At 42.3% G+C, this 20,292-nt stretch overlaps 1 protein-coding gene across 8 annotated transcripts in view; it reads left to right on the top strand.

Annotated features, from left to right (window-relative positions):
- The window catches only part of RAPGEF4 (Rap guanine nucleotide exchange factor 4), a 245,757-nt gene that overhangs the window by 158,362 nt on the left and 67,103 nt on the right, over positions 1 to 20,292 (top strand). For 7 of the 8 annotated variants that reach the window (XM_061608472.1, XM_061608470.1, XM_061608473.1 and 4 more), the window contains 2 exons: positions 9,958 to 10,011; positions 11,425 to 11,531. In XM_061608472.1, coding sequence (XP_061464456.1) covers positions 9,958 to 10,011; positions 11,425 to 11,531 — 161 coding nt within the window. The remainder of the gene's footprint in view (positions 1 to 9,957; positions 10,012 to 11,424; positions 11,532 to 20,292) is intronic. The other variant, XM_061608471.1, reaches the window with a different exon arrangement.

The following is a 20,292-nucleotide window of genomic DNA, read 5'->3' as shown; positions in this document are numbered from 1 at the left end:
TGACGACACTGTTTCACATTCTTCCTTCTCCAAGCATGATTAGTTCAGAATAGCTGATATTGTAAAGAGCCTTCCACTGTACAGAAGAAAAAGATATCGAAAGGAAGAAATATGCTCATAAACCCCAGAAGAGCTTGTAGGAGTATACAGCAGTTCTGAAACGATCAGTTCCTGTGTGTAAATCTGGTAAATTTGCTTACAAATAATTTCACTGCAGTTCTGGTAATCAGTTGGAACAGTGAGCTTCTTAAAATCTAGCTTTCCTCCTGCAGGTGAGGTACATATAATATGGATAGAAATCTTGAGGTTAACCACACCCTGAAGTGCTCCAGTGAGCAATAAGGAGAGAGAATATAATCCATACATAGAATAACAAGGGTTCTGTATGTAAGCAAAGCAAGCAGTGCTTTTGAATTCTACTTAGGACAGGAGTGCAAAGATGGATCTTGTAGAGCAGGAGTAGACAGACCTTTGGCTTGTTGGATCTACTTTGTATTTTACTGGGACCCCAAGATCTATCGACCAGAGCCAGGTGCAAAACGCATACAGTTGGAAGTAAAGAACAAGGTGCCATTGAGCACATTCTGAGCCTAGGAAACTGCCTTCAGTACCAGAATTGAACTGAACTCATGGTCGTTTTGCATAGAAGTCCTCTTCCAAGTTAAGCTTTCTTCATTCCAGCAGCCTAATTTAGGTGTCAAACATAATTTTGTTGTTCCTATTATTAAACAGTATTTTTTTCTAAATTTACATACAAATTACCATATGAACATGTTATGCAAACCTATGTCATATTTTGTCTTTGGCAGTGTGTAAGTGGCCACCCTGCATAAAATGCAAGCTAGAGAACAGGCCTGGTGCTGTGCTATAACCACATCTCAGGGGCTCATGTTCCTATCCAGGCAGAGTCATCCCTACTATTAAGCAAAGTGGGATGACCACCTCAGATGACAGATGCTGGGGTGAGAGCAGCAACAGCAGTACCCTTGTTGCTCTTTCTAAGCCCCAGGGCCATTCCCCTCTATTGCTGAACAGAGTATGCTACATACCTTATGAACCATCACCTATGTTGAAGACTCAGCTGCCAGTCCAGTTGGTTTCTGTACATGGAATAGGCAGGGGGTGTCGTACTGTTCTTTGCTTCAGGTAGTGAAATGTCTTGGACTGGCTTTGTATCCAGGAGGGCCATAAACTCCTGCTGCCTTTCCCTTATGTGGCAGTCCAGACACCAGTTGCCCATCGATGGCATAGGCCAGGGATGGGGAACATGTGGCCCTCCAGATGTTGCTGGACCCCACCCCCAGCCACCAGCTCCAGTGTTCATGAATGATGGGAGTTGTCATTCAACAACACCTGGAGGGCCCTAGCTTCCCCATTCCAGGTATAGGCCTTCACCTATCCAGTACAGTAGTCTTACTGGTGAATCTGATTGACCTGACTGAAAGATTCACCGTGCTTGTCTGAAATATCCAACTGAGTGTGTTCTAAAGAGTTTCCTTCCTCAGATTTCCCTTAAGGCAAGCTAGCTGGAGAAAGAACGAAAGAAATTTGCCCCCATCTCATGCTGGCAAAACTACATTGATTTGGTTTCTTTACAGTATTCTTTTGTTCAGCCAGTAATTCCTGCCAGAAATGCTTTGCAGGCCAGCTTTGTTTTAAGTTCTAGAAAATGGGCAAAAACTATTTTATGCCTGCAGGGCTTGTTTGTGTTAGTGTGCTGCCAAAGCTTTCTGTGGCTGTATGGGGGTAATTGTTGTTTAATTATTTTGTTTTAATGGTATGGTATATTTACTTTTGTTTTTAACAGTGTTGTAAGTGTTGTTACCTTCAGGTAACAAGCAACTAATAAATCTAATAAGTGAAAAAATGATGTTAATAGGAGACTTATTTGCTGCTGCATTGCTGTGTACATGCTTCTTAAGTTTTCACATTTATTAAAACAATTAGTTGATACTATTGCTAATGTGTTTTTCCATGTTTATATTATGCTGTGAGCTATCCTAAACCTGGTAAGGTGGGATAAAAAAATCCCACAATAAAATATTTATTTTACTGTTTATAGAAGCAGTGGCATCAGTTCTGTTGGCATCCTCTTCCACAGGGACAATCCAAAAGAAATGCCAAGGAATGGTTTTGGGGAGTCAGACCTATGTTGCAGGGACATTCCATTCATCCTTTTAGTCACATGTGCTTGAAATGTCATGACATTTTTAGAAATCCCATGTGCAGGATAAGACATACAGACAGAGGGAGATCCATGATTTTTTTTTAAATGTTGTGCAGATGTCTTCCTTTTGAGTAACATAGTATGGTTATGCATGGCACCACATACTCATATGCTTATATGCTGGATATGGGGCACAGGACCACATGAAATGATCACATCAGATGGGGGCGCAGGATCACAGAGTGAGATGAAAAACAGTCAGAAATGTATTTTGTGCCCTTGTTCCTTTGCCATATGTTCAGTGTAATTCCATCACAGGCTATAAAGACATACACCCACGCTTCATTAGTTTTGCAGTCGGACAGTCGGGGGGAAAGTAATTACAGTGAGAAACTGGGTAGCCCTTTTCAAGGTTCAGTTCTTCTGACAAGTCAAGCGCATATGTTTGAAACAGCCCCCCCCCCAAATCACGCAATTATTCTTTCAACTTTGGCAGAAATATTGAAAAAGGGAATTTTAAAAACTTAAGATTTGTGTAGTCAGTCACAGAATTTTAGAAAGCACATTGTGAGCACTTGTCCTACAAGTAATTCTGGAAATTGGTGTTGCAGAGTGAAAATATAATATGAAGCCGATGAAAGAATCAATACATCCATGGAATAACTGTGGCAGCCCTTCTTCATGTATAAAAAGAAAGACTGGGGACAAAGATTTCAGTGATTAGTAAGGAAGAGGAAAACAAAATGATTTACTGTGTGCCTGACATTTATTTAGAACAGATCCTTAAAATAATCCTAATCAGGTTTGATTTTAGCAGGGGGTTATTTTCCAGGTAAGTACAACTGAGGGTTGCTGCTTCTGAGGTGGAACTGTTGCGTTTCCAAGTCCTGTGCAGTCTATTGTCTCATTATTTCAGCAGCAATGGGAAAATGCTGTTCAAGTGGGTGAAAACATACAATTTATGAGTTTTCATTATTTACTATTTACATAAAAAGAGGGAGACTTGGCAGAAAGCCATATCTGACCTTGGTTCATGGAAAATAGCTTATATAAGCACACCCCAATGTTCATAGGATAGTCGTGTCTTCTGCCAGCCAGCAAGGAGGAAATGGAGCACAGAATGTTCTATGCAGGCCTCCTCATTAAAGCTCCTTTTGTACTGAATAGGTCAGGGATGTGGATCAAAAACACAAGAGGATACATTTTAAAATACATTTATTTTTTTAAAAAAATGCACATACCACTTCATAGTATCTCAGAGTGCCAAAGGCAGTTCATAACACACACACAAAATAAATAAAATATTCTAACCAGCTGTACAATAAAAGGAATAAAGACAATCAAGCAACGTCTTTAAAAAAATATCAAAGAAGCAGCATAAAAACAACATGCCAACACCCCTTTTCTCCTACCTGCAAACACCCTACAGAATAAAAAGGCCTGTATTGTCTCAGGAAGGTCGGTCCTACAGATGTTGTGGGCAGCAGTTGCAGCCCACCAGCCTATTCCTCCTGAGCTCATGCTCTGGATTAGTGTTGCCAGGTCAGAAGCATCCCAAACCCTGAGATTTCAGAGGCAGGTCATAGTGATGTCACAGGGTGGGCCCTACTGATGTCATGTGGCTGAGGCTTAGTGATGTCACAGGGGCAGGCCCTAGTGATGTCATTAAGCATGATACAGTAAGCATCAACCACAGTTGCTTGGAGCATACAATTCAAACAAAAAACATTTCTCTGATTGGAAGTTAACATAGAAATCTTAGCTAAAAGATGGAGCCTGGGTAGGGAACATTTAATCTAGCCTACTTGCTTCTGGCAAGAAGGATTAAAGTGCCCTCAGGCCAGGCCAGTCACCAGAAGGCCATTGTAGGAAGAAAGGAGCCTAGTGTGGAGATGTTAGATGGGAGCACTCAGGAGTAAAGATGGATGCCCCTGAAGGCTGCAATTTTAAACACAGTAAACCCCATAGAACTCAATAGGACTTACTTCTGAGTAGATATAGTTTGGATTGTGGTGTTGGTAAAGCTTGACTAGGGATCCTCTGCAAAGATATCCATATCCACCCAGGGTTGGCAACTCCCTGCCTGGAATGCCCTGCCCCTACCTTTTAATATGGCTACTCCAAACTTCTTTACAGATTTGACCCTTCACTTCAGAAAGAGGTTTGAGAAATGTGTAAGAGTAAGAAGATTCTCTGCCCTATCTACCCTATAAACTCACTTTGACAGCCAATCCAAATTTAGTGAGTAATAATTGACAAAAAGAAAACACACATGGTTACATCTACCTTCACAGACAGCAGCTTGGGAACAACAGCAGTTGCAGCCACATTTTCCAATATGTGAATTCTCTTTTACCACTATTGGGCAAGAAACAAACCTTCATCTAGCCAACAAGGTGCATCATCAGTGGGTTTAAGAGGGTTGAGCTTAGCGTGTGGAACCACTGTTGTTGCTTCTATGGATGTAAGGGAGTGAGGTTAAAGATAAATGAAATGCAAGTAGAAAAGAAAAACAAAAGATAGTGATTTCCTAAACGCAATACTATACCAACCACAACGAAATTCCTATTAGTAAGGCAGTTAGTGCAGAATGCTGTGGCATGATTGCTGACATGAGTGAGACCCTACCAAGACATAATACCTCTGCTCTGAAATTTCCACTGGTTGCTGATTTGCTACAAGGCCAAGTTCAAGGTGTGCTTTCCATGTTATGGGTGTCACATAGTACTTGTTCCGCTCTTGTAAGAAATCAGTCCTTTAGTGTGGCAGCACCTACACTTTGGAACTCCCTGCCTATTGACATTAGGCAGAAACCTTGCTTGTACTCTTTTCAGCCCCTGCTAAAAACATTTTTGTTTACGCAAGCCTACCCAGGCAGGTAGAAGCTATGTTTTCAACTCATTGTTGATTTTATTATTTTGAATGTTTTTGAATACCTGTCTTTAACTCTTTTTGCCAATAATTTTATTGTTTTAATTCCTTCTGTAAACCGCTTTGAGATTTTTTTTACAATAAAGCGATATATAAATGTTGTAAATAAAATACATAAATAAATTTTAGAGTCACTGTGGCCCTTGGGAATCTACCTTATACCGTGTCAGGCCATTTGATACTATTTAGCTCAGTACTGATGACATGGACTAGCATTGGCTCTCCAGGATTCCAGGCAATAGGCTTTTCCAGAAATTGAATTTTGGATCTTTGCATGCACAGCATATGCCCTGCCACTGAACTACAGCCTTTCCACTGCTTTAAAAAAAATCTTTTAAAATTGTTCTTTTCAATTCACTAATGAATGCACATCATACCTAGGGCAGATCCACACCATTCATTTAAAGCACATTAAACACACCTTTGAAGCACATGAATCCCACCACAGAATCATGGGAACTGTAGTGGTGGGAACAATAAGGGTGGTGGGAACAATAACTGTGAGGGGGAAACTACATTTCTCAGGATTCTTTAGGGAAAGTCATGTGCTTTAAATGCAAGGTGAATGTGCTTACAATGTATTGTGTGGATCTACTTAATAAACTTTGCCTGCATGTGAATTTTTTTAGTTAAATTTTTAAAATGGAAATGAACTATAAAGTTTACTGGGTGAGCATGGGCTACTCACCATCTCTCAGCCTAATCTGCCCCTCAGGATGAAAACAACAGAGGGGAACCATGACCATGCCAAGCAAGAAGGGCACATTTAAAATGTAGAGGAAGTAATACTGTAGAACCATAGTGTGAAATCAGATATTTATTGGGACATAGTATGAAGAAATATCTATATAAGCATGACTATCAAAGATATGGTTTTATGATTATTGGATTTTAAAGGGATTTATTTCTTATTGTGAGCTGCCTTGGTTTCCAATCTCACAGGGTTGTTGGAAAGACTCCATATACACGCACACACTGGAGACCCCATATCATAGTTTATTGTCAAAACCAGTTGATTATTGCAGAATATTTTTTAAAAATAAGATCAGTATTAGTTTCCTACATAATAAAAGCAGTGATACCTATATAAGCCTTGGCTAATTGCTTTAAAAATAGGATTGGAGAGGGAGAGAAAGATTTACAGCACAAACACAATTCTTTGCTATGTTCACTGAAAACCCCCATTAATTTACAGCACAATCCTAACCATGACTACTCAAAAGTAAGTCCTATTGAATTCAGTGGGGTTTACTCTGGGTGTGTGGGATTAGCATTGCAGCAAATATTGCATTAATGCTTCATATTGGGAAGGTTTTCAAAACACTGCCATCTTCAACAGCCCAGGAAAATTTAAACTTGTTTGACCCTGCACACAAAAGAAAATCGACTTTTGGTACTGCTGAAAGCTATATACTCAATTTGTGAGATTTTCAGATAAACAGGGGGGAAACAACAGTTTCTACCTTTGCAATGGGGTCTAGGTACTGCCTGGAGCCAAGAAATCCCTTGTCAATAACTCTGATTTCACTTCTTTGCTACAAGTCTGAAAGGGCGGGGTTAGATCAGCTACCTAAGAGATCATTTCACAGAAGTTGGGGGGGAGTAGCTGACGTTGTATATCTCATGAAACAGATCACCTAGAAACTTAATTTTTAAAAAATGAAAGCTGAGAGTCCAGAGATTAAGGTGACTCACCTAGAGACCCAGAGAGGACTCCAAAAATCCGGAGTCTCCGGGTGAAAATCGGACACCTGGCAACCCTACCCTGGATGCTTGCTTATTTCTTCCTGGGTAGGCTGGCTGCCTCACCTGGTCACCTTCTCACATTTGTGACAGGCTCCCGACAGAGTGAGCAGGCAGAGAGGCAGGCAGTCTAGGCCATGCACTCCAGCAGGCATTGTGTGCATGTGTGCGTACTGTTCTGCTCACATGATGCATGCTCACACCATTTGTTTGAACAGGCTACAGGTGGTGGAACAGTGAATGAGCAGCAGTGAGGGAGTGAAGACAGAGCAGTGTGTGCTTCCCAACCTTTACTGTTACACCTAAGCTAGCCTGCTTTCCAGGTGTGAGAGGACTGTCCTGGTGCCAGTGTTGAAGTAAGATTTAACTGCCAGTCTGGTCAGCTTCTGTATGGAGAATGGGAGGAGCGTCATCTTGTCTTTGCCTCATATAGCAAAACAGCGGCGTCACTAGCGGGAGTGTGGGGGGTGCGGACCTCTGGTGCGCGCGCACGCTCCAGGCTGGCGGTGGAAGGCCCGTCCTGGCTTCACCGCCAGCGAGCGGGTGCCTGCTTTCCGTCTCGCCCGCTCACCTCCGAGGAGGAGTTGGCTGCGCTGACCCAGAGCGCTTCTCGGCTCCTTTGCTGGGCAATGGCGCAGGGCGGGGCAGCTCTGGGTGTCACCCCCCTCAGGGTGTCACCCGGGTGTGGTCTGCACCCTCCGCACCCCGGTAGTGACGCCCCTGTAGCAAAATATCTTGGGTCAGACCTGGTGGAAGTGAGCCTTCTCACTTAGGGAAGGGGTTCCATTGGTTGAAAGTCACAAACAGAAAAGGAATGGGCAAGCATTCCACTTTTTTGTGCTTGAGTAAGGTGACCACTTTCTGCCTTCAGCAGATTTCTGCAGTCTTTATTCTGACAGTACAATTTATTTCAGTAATCATGCCATATTCAGTGTACAGGGAAGTCAATTCATTATTCTTGCTTAAATTAAAACATTTCTGGCAAACAATTTTAATCTTTCTACTGAGAATGACCAAGAAAAATACAGCCTCAATCTATTGAAATACCGTGTTTGTGTGTGTGTGTGTGTGTGTGTGTGTGCATATATATATATGCTTGAGCTTCACCTTTTGAAGCACTTTATTCAAGTCATGCAAAACTGTTATAGCAGCTGTTTTGCCGTAGCACAGAAGCAAGGAAATGACAGGAAAATAAGACATCATTAGTTGGGTTCCAATCTTTATGCATGTATTTGTGCACAGACCATATTACGCTTAAGCATTCCTTTCCTTTTGACATTGGCCATGATGTGTCATTTTGGGTAATGGTTGGGCCATTTTGTGTGTCTTAAAATGGATAACGTTTATTGTTTGTTGAATCAGCATGCCGGTGTAGCATTCTAACATACATTGGCTGCACTGATTGCACTAAGAGATTTTAACAGTACAAGTTTTAGCAGCGTTGTGAATAAATAGAGATTGTTAAAATTGGAACTTTTTAAAAGTTATTTCCGATGCAGTGCTTCTTCCATTTTAGCTCCCAAGTAGGAGTCAAAATTGATGTTTTCCTGAAGGTGAAAAGGTTGGTTTTGGGGAGGGGTGGTTTTGAGCTGAAAAGGTAACATTGGGGAGAAAGGGTTACGGAGCTCTCCCCACTCATAGTTCATGTGCTTTGTATCCAAAAGGTCTCAGGATCAATCCCTGGCATCTCCAGGTAGGGCAGAGAATGTCCTCTGTCTGAAACCCTGGAGAGCTGGTGCCAGTCTTTGCAGACTGGGTCTAAGGCCCATTCAGCCAAGTCACATTCACCTGCTCTTCGCCTGTTGTAGTATATTGTTGAGCGCCTCCCCAGTCTCCAAGTGGTGAGATTTCAGGGGTCCCTGCGCTCATCCAGGGTTTAGTTTCCTTTAGAAAGAAGGTCAGTGGAGACTGTGGTGTCTTTATGAAATATGGTTTGTTTATTTACACACATTCCAACCTGAGCTTAGGATGGAGGGGTTCAAGGCATCAGCAGTCCAATATCCAGCTTTTCCATTTGGGTTGCAGAAGGCATCCTAAAGCCATGGTGCAGAGAGATAGCCTCTCTGCCTGCCTCCAGTTCCCAGCCTTTCTCTAGACAACTCTAAACACACTCAAAGCACAAACCTCTGCCAGCCACCAGGAAGGGGGGGGAGGCTCTCCTGAAGAGTTTCAATGACAAAAGGATCTTCCTGGCCCATTCACCAGTTGCTGGGCACCTAATAGGCCTATTAATAACCTGGCCACTCTGTTAGCTTAACAAAAGAAACTCCAGCAGAGTCAGCCCCTCACCCCAAGGCACAGGATTCCAAATCAGAAAATAGTAGGGGACTCACAGGGATCATCCATTCCAACCCCCAAACTCACAACATTATGATGTCAGGGCTGGGCAAGTAAAGATGCGGCTTCCTGATCAAAGCGGGGCTTGCAACTGATAGCGTCTGCAAAGTCCTGGACATTTGCAAGCACCGCCTTGATTGTCAGCTCTTGCAAAGGCACAGCCTGCAAACTCCACTTCCAGCAGTGAGCTGTGTCTTTATACCTGTGCCACACCTGATACCATCTTTACCTGTGCCACACCTAACGACAGTTCCTCATCCTTGATGTAGATAATAGTTCACGAGATGGGCCAATGGTCCGACTCACGATAAGGCAGGTTCCAGTGTTCCTGTGTCCATCTCTTTTTCTTCTGGCAGCTTCCCCAGACTGCTTCGGGTTAAGAAGAAAGAAAAGAAAGAAAGAAAGAAAGAAAGAAAACATTGCCTTGGGGGAAAGTAACACAAAGCTCCTGGCAATGTCTAGTTTGTTTCAAAGCCCCCAAACAGACACCTTTAGCTTTTCAAAGACACTTTCTCACTCACACATCTCATTGCCATGTTTTAACTCAGTAGCTGTTTATGCATCTTTCTGTTTTCATCTAAACTTAGAGCCTAGCTATTCTTGATTGCTACAAATGATACTGTGGGAAATTGCATCTTTCATATCTTGTCAGATGTCCAACATTCTTAGTTTTAATATGTTTATTTGGTGGTTTTTTTGGTTTTTTTAAAAAAAGCTTCCATGTTTGTTTTCTTCATCAATGCTACCTTTGTTTCTTTCATTTAAATTTTATTTTTCAGACTCCTTTCATTGATCCTCACATCCCACTTTGTCCAGCTAAAACCACTGCAGAGGTAATAGGGGTTAGATCTATACAGCAGTCATGGCAGGGTTATCCAATATAGAGATGTTATCCAACCTGTCATAGAAGTGATGCTTTAACTATTAGATCTCTGAGTAAATTACCTTCATGTCATCTCGTTGCATTAAGTGTAAATACTTAAATTGGGTGTGCCTGAGGAGTAAATTGTATGCTTGAGGGCTCTGTGACAGGTCAGTGCAGATCTTACATATATGTAGCTTATTTCTTACCTGTATTATCTGTCTATTAAATGTCTGGCAGTTAGCTTTGGTGCCATGCTATATGCATGGCAGTTGTACATATCTGAAAAGCTGCTTTGAATTACCATTTGAATTACCATGGACTGCAGGTAGAACATAGTGGGTTGGATCAGTAGAAGAGCAGGTGGAACTCCACTCTATTCATGCCTTCATTCCTGGCTACCCCCGTCCATCACAACCCTCCCTCACCACCACCACACAAAGCCACCCCTGAGGGTCAAAGGAACCCTCTGGAGTGGCATGGGGCAGGGGATGGGTATCTGCAGCTGGAGAGTGAAATTGGAAGAATTCAGCAGGGTTGTCTTGTCTAAGCAGAAGTGCCATTCTGCTCATACAAGAGACCTTTAGAGTTTGTAATTTTCTTTCTTTTTTTCCTTATCCACACTTCCTAGTTGAGGCTTATTACTTCTCCCCCCTCCCACTCCCGCCACAACTACATTGATCAGATAAGCCTTCATAATCTCAGTAATGGAAACAATATTAAAAGTGAACAGGTGCTTGTCTGAAAGCTGGTGTGATGGCAAGGTGTAATTAGACAATTTCCAAGTAATTTTGGAGCCGACAGAGAGGAACAATGGAAATCACACCATACATACGAATGCCTTGTTGACCCACTGTACTAAAACAAGCCAACACAGACCAGCACTTCTAATATGGGGGTTCTGGAGGGAGCCAAAGACTTAATGAAACTGTGTTGTAAACCAACACAGTCAGACAGAGGAGAGAAAAGCATGCAGGTATACACTCTGACCCAGCAGTTTGCTCTGAGTGTAGGAGCTTTGATTGGCATACAGTGCCTGCCGCTCAGAAGAGCTACATTCATTTCAGTGTTCCTGCATGTGTAAATATCGCATTCCTCTCTGGGCAGAAACTGGGAAGTGCACAATGTGTACATGAGTTGCACAGATTTCTGGACTGGCTATACGGTTCCAAGGAGATATTCAGATGTAGAGGCAAAATGTACATATCCCGTTATTACAGTAAAACCTATCTTTAAACGCTTTCTCATATTGTTGAAGAATATATTTGTAAATATCATGGTAATGTAGAAAGCTGAGGGCAGTATTTATCTTTCAGAAGAACATGAAAGCTTAAAATATTTTCATTGTTTTCTTTCCTGCTTCTTCCACCTCCTCCTACTCAAGGTTCCATCAGAAAGAATCCTTCAAGCTGGAAAGATACTACGGAATGCAATCCTCTCCCGAGCCCCTCATATGATAAGAGATCGTAAATATCATCTGAAGACATATAGGTACTTGTGAGCCAATTGTGTAAGATTTGGGGGGACAGGGAAACCCTTACAAACATAAAATGAACACCATCTTGTGATTTTTTTAATTAAAGCTTGCTATCCTTTGAGGTTTCCAAATATCAGTGCTTGTGACATGATGACTGCATGCCAAACGCACATTGAAAATGCTAGCATGCCTAATTCTGGCCTGGTAAAAAAAGTAATGCTACCTGCATAGGCCAGGTAATCTGGTTCAAACAAGGTAACAATCATATGAAGTGCAGATATATATATGTTTGCATGCAATTTTGTCTAATATCCACATTTTCGCAAAATTTCCCCTAATATAACAGATTGTTGTAGTTATTCTCACTAATGCATACATGTTTATGCACACTTCACCTATTATATGAGTTTTTGTACGCATTACTTGTTGGAGAAGTGCAAATTTTGAAGGTCAGCTGCATTTCTGTTCGCATATTGTTTCAGGAAGTGTTAATTGGGTAGATTCACTTTTAAATGTCAATTGAATAATCAGCATTCTCCATCCCTAAATGCCACGTGCACAGTGCCATCCTTTACATGTCCAATGCCATGTTTAAACTGGGCCTCTCTCTTGGATTTAGCCTCAATGTACTTGTAATTTCTACCTTCTCTCTCTCCCTCGGTGTTCTAGTAGATACAGATTTCCGTTTATTATTCATGTTTCTGCGTATCCTGCTGGTGGCAGCACTGCCTTGGTAAAATAAATTATCTGTGTAGTTCTGCCAGAATAGGAATTTAAAATGTCGTTTTTGTCTACTAATAGCAATGATGTGCACCTTCTCAAGGGAACTGAATCATTTAATTAAATGCTCTCGAGGGCTTAGTTTTTCTGCTGTTAAAATTAAATATGTTTGGGAAGGCAGGAGCTGATTTTTTTCTACATTTGAAACAAACTGCTTTACAAAGATATATTTTCTTCAAGCTGCGATCATTTGAAATACGCAGAACTCTTCATCAGAATGGAAATAAGCTTCCATCTAGCAGCAGTAATTTGTATTCAATAAACCTGTGAGTGTTATTTATTTATTTTGGGCCATATGCAGTGCTGCGGCTCTGCTGGCGCAATGGACTTCCATGGGTGTGATGAAGCTTCCTCTCCCTCTCCTGTCCCCTCCATTCCCTGTGCACCCTCAAAACCGACTGCAGAGGGTTGGGGGGCACAGAGGGAGGAGAAGAAACTGAACTCCTGTTCTGCCAGCGGAACCCAGCCGGTGCAACATTAGGATACAACCCAGTATTTATAAAACTTGGGAGTAACACACTCTGCCTCAGTGGCTCCCAATGCAACATACAGGGACAGAGAATAAAACAGAATCCTTAAAACCACAGCAAAACATTCCAAATATGAAGCAGCAGTCCATAAAACAACCACCCCACCGAGTCCACCCCTCTGCAGGAATTAATACATCACCACGGTAGTTTTATAATACTTTTCAAAATATGATCATTTGTTCAGTAACGTGGAGATGCCTTATGGATTTTTTTTAAAAAGTGTTCACTTAGAAATGAGGGTTGCAATGCTACATGCACTTACCTAAGAAAATAAAAATGAAAGAAGACCCTGCTGGATGAGGCCAATGGCCCATCTAGTCCTGTATCCTGTTCTCACAGTGGCTGGCCAAGCAGATGCCTCTGTGGAGCCCACAAGCAGGATCTAGGTGCAAGAGCACTCTCCCCTCCTACGGTTTCCAGCAAGTGGTATTCAGAAGCAGACTGCCTCCAATCGTGGAGGCAGAGCATAGCCATTATGGCTATTAGGCGTCATCCTCCATGAATTTGTCTAATCCTCTTTTAAAGCCATCCAAGATGATGGCCATCGCTGCCTCTTGTGGGAATGAACTCCATAATTTAACTTGTGCTGTGTGAAGAAGTACTTTCTTTTGTCTGTCCTGAATCTTCCAACATTCAGCTTCATTTGATGTCCACGAGTTCTAGTGGCAGGCGAGAGGGAAAAGAACGTCTCATTTTCTCCATACCTTGCATAATTGTATAGACTTCTGCTGTGTCACCCAGTGGAGGCTGGTGGAACCTAAACCTATGAGGCCACACAGGTGGAGCCTATGAGGTCCCTATCCTCCTTCCTTGCAAAGAAACAGTGGGCACTTAAACAATACAGTTCCACAAATACGTAGTACCTAAAAATATCTTACCTTGGTTCAGAAAGATCCCTGCAGTCACAGTTGCAATAATTGCCCTTCTCCACACGCCCCCCACACCTCTAGACAACCTCATGCTTACTATGGGAAGTCAGCTATGTCTTGCTGGCCCTGATTGTTGGGACTACAGCACCAATGCATGTTGTAAGTGACCTGAGCCGTTGAGGGGAGATAGACAGAAAGGCAATATTCTCTCCTCTGCTTATTCCTCCTCTAAAGTGTTTGTTGTTTTTGCAGGCTTTGCTCCTCCCCTTCCTCCCTTCTCTTCCTGTCTTTGTTCTAAGTTAGTAATGGCTCCTTGAGTGCAGGCCATATGGCTGCTACAGCATGTATGACTTTACCTCTTTATAGTTTCCTTATTCTTTCAATTACTAGTCTCAGTAGATGAGTTATTTCTGCACTCTGCTGCAATATATATTACATGCACACACACCAAAAACTCTGATTGTGGAAATACAGCTGTTAAAAGGCACAAGAAACCTGTTTTCCTCAAAGCCAATCTTAAACCATAGGGAAGAGATGCTTCCTCCTTTTCATGTTTGTGGGTCCTCTTTATTCAGTAAGAGATGGTTTTCTTCAGGCATCAGTTGTGTGTTTGTGTTTGATTTTGGATTCCCACCCCCAGGAGTTTTCTGGTCCTGTCAAGACATTTGTTTGAGGAAATAAATTGTTCATGTTTGTAACTAATATAGTATAGCCTTAATTATCATAAATGTTTTGGGTATCCCCCCCCCGCTCCCTGCAGCAGAGGTTTGGAAGTTTAGGAGTAGGAAGTGGTTTATAGTTCCCATCTATCTGAAAAGGGTAAGACTTTGCATGTTAAGGTCTGTGTTGGCTTCCATGTAAAGTAACAATGGTGAGAAGTGTGTGGAAAAGAGATGCTTGAAGTTAAAACTTAGGTTTTTTACTAATTATGACTGTCTAGTTGTATTACTGATCTTAGTAAGCAACTCTGGAAACTTTTTTAGGCTGAAGAGTGGGGTAAAATGCTTCATTTTTCTGTCAGTTGTACAGTATGCAAAACTAAAATCTTCATGCTTCAGGATAACGGGGTTTGCTGAGGGTTCTTGAAGCAATCAGTTGCATTCACACGTTAGCAAAAATAAAAAAAATGGAGTCAACAAACCAGAAAGTAGCAATATTTTCTTTAAAAGAGAAATTGGAATCGTTTTGAATATAATGCTGGATCAAGCCAAAGGTCAATCTAGTCCAGCATTTTGCTTCCCACAAGGGAAACTAGATGAAACACAATGGAAACAGCCCACAAGCAACACAAACACACAAAATCTCCCCCTTTTTCCAAGCAACTCGCTACTTGCCCTTAACAGCAGCCTTAAGAATTCTGTCTTCTCCCCACCCAACAAAGCAATGCACACTACACACAAGAACGTCTATTCTCTCCTCCATCCCCTTACAGCCCTCAGACCTCAAGAAAGAGGCAAGAAGGAAGCCAACACTCAAGCAAGCATCCCCTTTCTTTCATACCCCTAGAGTACTAGCCACCATTCTCCCCATCTCAATACAATAAAAACAAATTGTTTACCTCCTCATCCAAGGAAACATGTAACTGATTTGTCTCAGTCAGTTCTCTCCTTTCTCACACTCACACATTAAGTAAAGTCAATGGTTGCTGCCAAACCCAAATTTTTAGCTGGGCTGCAAGTGTTCTAAACTACTTTGCCCTTCAGATCAGCCTCCCCTGATGTCATCTCTTACCTTTTTTAATAACTAAAAAGCCCCAAATACTGTAATATTTTCTCATAGGGGAGTCACTCCATCCCTTTGATTATTCTGGTTGTCCTTTTCTGGACTTTTCCCAACTCTACAATACCCTTTTTGAGGTGAGGTGACCAGAACTGTACACAGTATTCCAAATGCAGTTGCACCATAGATTTGTCTAACAGCATTATGATGGGAGACAGCAGGGCCGGATCTAAAGGGCAGCCAGGTGGGGCACTGGCCCGAGGGCCCCTGGAGCTACAGAGGGCCCTCCACTCTCCTTCTGCGATCAGCAGAAGCATCCGCAGACCGTTATCCCCCCGCTTTACCTACCTTTCTATTGTTTTTTGCGGCACACAGATTTGCCATAAATCAAGATGGCGGCTGAGGTTTCCTTAAGGAGCTGATGCCTCTGCCGCCATCTTGGCTGATGGCATGCATGCGTGCTACATGCGTGCATTGCTGCCATCAACAAAGATGGCGGCAGAGGCTTCAGCCCCTTAGGGAAACCTCAGCCGCCATCTTGATTGATGGCAAACGTGCGTGCGCTGCAAAAAACAATGGAAAGGTAGGCGAAGTGGGGGGATGGCGGTCCGTGGATGCTTAACTCCGCAGATCACGGAGGAGGAGTGGAGGGGCCCAGGGCAGGCTGGTACCCAAGGGCCCCGGCATGTCTGGGGCTGGCCCTGGGAGTCAGCACCATTGAACTCTGTGGGACTCCTCTCCTGAGTAGACATGCATAAGATTGTGTTGTAAATTACTGTAATGGCCAGACAAACATCCCTCAAGTGCCTATTCCAAAATGTGGGTAAAAATAATGGAAAGTATTTTATTTTATTTCTTAGACATACATTTTGCCATTTCAACAATATATAACCCAAGGTCCTCAGCATATTATATCTCTTTGGTATGATCAACAATTTGTGATTAGACTATTGTCTGTCTAAAGTGGCAAATATATCTTCATAGTTAACTAACTCTCTCTCCATGGGGATATGAATCATCAGCCTTTTGAATGTGATGTAGAATTTCATGTACCTGAGCAAAATTTGCAATTTTCTACAACAGAAGCTGGAACAATACCACCTACTGCTGCTGTTGTTTTAATCATTCCTTAGAACCCACACAACACCACCTGTGTTGATCAGATTTCTATGAGATATTTCTCAAAGAGAGCTGAAATATTATTTAGATATTCTAAAAGTTTAAATTATATTGCATGTATGTCAGTTAGGGAAAGCAGGGAGATGTTCCTTCCCCCTCATACTTTGGATCATATAGGATTATTCTACTGGTGTGTTTATTTCTGTCCATATCTGTTACTGTATTTGTTTTCCAGTTTCATGGTTAACTTGTCCCATTAATTTCAATGGGACCTAAATTCAACAAACTTATTCTGGAACCAAGGGCAGTGCCAGACTACTGGGGACCCTTGGAACAGTCCAGCTGATGGCCCTCCCATTGTCAATGCCCTCCATTGCTGGTGGACCCCATCCTTAGCCTCCTCTTTGTGGTGGCAGTGCTGCTGTTGTACTCTTCTTTTCCACTGCCCTTCCCTCCTCTTCTTCCTTTTTGTTAGGTGTTTCTCTAGCCACCTCACCCAGAATGCTTAAGAAGAAGGACTCCCTGGCCTTTTCTCAGAGACCAGGTGTTTGGTAAGGCATCTGGGAGGTGGAGGCATGTGGCTAGGTAGCCCCTCCAGCAGATAGGTTAGTGAATGGACAGCAGGTTGAGCTGGTGAAAGACCTTTCTGAGCCCTGGATACTTTAGCCAGTGCCGCACTAGCTGACTGCTGGCACTGGGCCTGTTCAGAACCAATCTACTACATACACAGAGGCCATTATTATAAGTACCTGAACTTAGTATGTCTGTCAAAGTATGTCTGAACTTTGTCTGTCTGTCTGTCTTTCTGTGTCAAAAAGGAGTGGTGGTGACCGATTTTATTGATAACATTGTTGTATTATAAAGGGTAGCCAAATGGTGTCCTCCAGATGTCGTTGGACTCCAGCTCCCATCAGTCCCAGCCAGTATGGCCAATAGTTAGGGATTAAGAGAGCTATAGTCCAACAACATCTAAAGGGCACCATATTGGCTACCCTTGGTATAAAGTATAAAGAAGTAATGATAACAAGTAGATCTTAGAACGGGCCTGTAAAGTTTGCCCTCTCCCTCCTGAATCTCTCAGTGCACTTTCCCGTTGAAGATGAAATGTGTTCCAGACATATGTGTTTACATAAGGGTTTATTTGAAATAACATTTTGTTATAGGTTTGTTTCATTCCTTTATTTTTTAAAAATGATATCTAATGAATTCTATGAAACATAACATAGCACAAAATACATAAGGAAGCACCATTAAATTTCTCACAAATTCAACGACTTTCCATTGAAAGCCACAGATACAGGGGAACAAAGTATATCTGTGGCTTTAAACGGAAACTCGTTGAATATATGAGAGATTTAATGGTGCTTCCCTATGTATTTTGTGCTATGTTATGTTTCATAGAATTCATATCTGTTGAGCAAAGAATCTCAGGGATACATTGCTGTGCTAATTCACAGTGATGCTTTCACCACAGGAGCAATTATGCGGGGATTGAATAAGATGAGTTTTTGTTTTTTTCTTTCAACTCAAGAAGGGATAGCTTTAGCCTCTCAGTATATAGTTGTCTGGCATTGATCCTTTATTATTGATTATACATTATTATTATACTGGGATCCACAAATTAGTTGCATGCCACTATCTGTAGTCATCTCCAAACCCTGTCCTCCTCTGTGTCCCTGGCCTTGACACATTCAGATGATTCAAGGAGAGAGACTAGCCTTTCATTTTGTGCCAAGCTTTTCAGATACTTGAAAGCAGTGAAAATCCCTTTTGCTGCTTCTGAGGGCCTTCAAAACATAACATTGAGAGAGTTATTTACTACTTTGTTCCATGCTTTGAAGACACTCAAGTTGCCCTGGGCCTTCACAGTACAGAGTCTGAATGGCCCTCTCCCTTCATAAGTTCCAGAAGACCTGGGGAGAGGAGACTAGTTCTTGTTGGGTTTTGCAGAACCAGAGAGGCTGACTCTTCTCTTCCCCAAGTCCCCTGGCTCTTGCGGAAGGGGTGCAAAGTGAGTGCCTTCAAAGCATGGCACAAACTGAGCGAGCAACTCCCAATTTGCTCTGTGAAGTCAGACTCCAAAGGCTGTGATACGAGAGTGACTCTCGTTGCTTCCAAATGTCTGCAAAGCCCAGTGTGAAATGAGAGAACTAGGGGGAGTCTGTTTTTCCCACCTGGCATTCCCTCTGAGTTCTCTGTGGTGCATGAAGACTTTTGAGGAGGTGGGAAGGATAAAAGGATCTCTCATGTGCCAGGATTGGACAAACATTTGTCAGGAGGTTATTCACGGTTGCTAAAGGAAACCTTATGACCATATATGTGGAATCCTGTATTCAGTGTCACTTTATAGTTGTAAAAGTGTAGCACCCCTCAGTCTGGTAAATATTTATGGCCATTCTGGTTATTAGTGCTGCTACCAGTAGTTATTTATTAGGGCTTTCTATTAAATGATTTCTTGGGGAGTGGGGTTACAATGCAGCCTTTCTTTTAGCTAAACAAGATGTTTTAGACTATGTATTCCTACATTTCAGCTTTCAGAGTTTATCGTTTAACTGTTTTAATGCACATATGCAGTCCACTGTTTTGAGGGATAGATAAGAAAATAGCACATTTTTAAGGGGGAGATGGTAATCATCTGGGCACCTTGGACTGTGTGCACACACAATTTCAGCATTCTAGCTGTGTGGACCCTTAGTATTTTGATACTCCCTTGAGTCAGTCCATCAGTCACAGAGTGTCTCTATGTTGGGAGATATTCAGTGTTGTTCAAGAGAACAACAAACTTGTGCAAAGAATCTTTCCCTCTCCCTCCTCTCTCCTTCAGCCCCCTGTACCTCCCCAAAAGCCTCTCTGCGTGGGGAGGGGGGGGAACGTACCAACGTTGTGAAAGTGTTGTACAATGCTGCAGTGAGAGAGGCAGAATTGCTGTACATTGGGGAGAAAAATGCTTTGCCACTAGATATCTTCCGTTCAATTCTGGGAGATTCCTTTCTCCTGCAGCCCCATACAACTCAGCCCACAATGCTGGGGCCACAATGTTTCCCCCCTGGAGAAGCTTTTGAAGGGTATTGGAGGTTTCAGGAGGAGATGGCAAAAGGAATGTTTCATTATGTGTGCTTGTAGTCTACTTGCACAGCGTTGGATATTGGCCATTGCTAATAAATGAGGCTTATATTTTATGAACATGAATATACATTTGTGTCTGTTACCAAAATCTCCCCCACCCCAAAGCTGATTCGAATGTGTGAACAAGCAACAGCATTCCCGCAGCCCAAGTTTCTGTTCCTCAGGTGTTACCCTGCGCTGGAGTGCTGTCTTTTCTTCACACATTTGAATCATCCATGAGTAGGTGTAGGGGGAGCGATATTTTTAGCTGTGGCCAGGAACATATCTGTACACACAGAATGCAAGTTTAATTTATTAGAAATAGGTAGATAGATAGAGAATTGGCTGACTCATTGGGGAGAGGGGGTCACTTTCCAGAATGTCTTGGTTGCTTTTAAATTATTTCTAAAAATTGGCTGTTTCTGCCAGTCCTTCGGCATGAGATAGAGAGATTATACTGAATGAATCATTTCATACTTTCTGTGATGAGGTCTGACTTTCCAAGCTGAGGCAAAGTTCCTTGCCGCCATTATTTCTGAGATTTGCTTCAAGTAACCTCCCTTTCTTGATCTGGTTCCATTTGCTTTTCAATAATTGTTATATATAAAGTGCTGAAAACCACTAGATGATGTAAAAAACATGAAAAACACATT

The sequence above is a fragment of the Rhineura floridana genome, chromosome 2, assembly GCF_030035675.1.
Source record: "Rhineura floridana isolate rRhiFlo1 chromosome 2, rRhiFlo1.hap2, whole genome shotgun sequence".
NCBI lineage: Eukaryota > Metazoa > Chordata > Lepidosauria > Squamata > Rhineuridae > Rhineura > Rhineura floridana.
The sequence above is the reverse complement of the archived record's forward strand: the minus strand, read 5'-3'. Positions and strand labels throughout refer to the sequence as shown.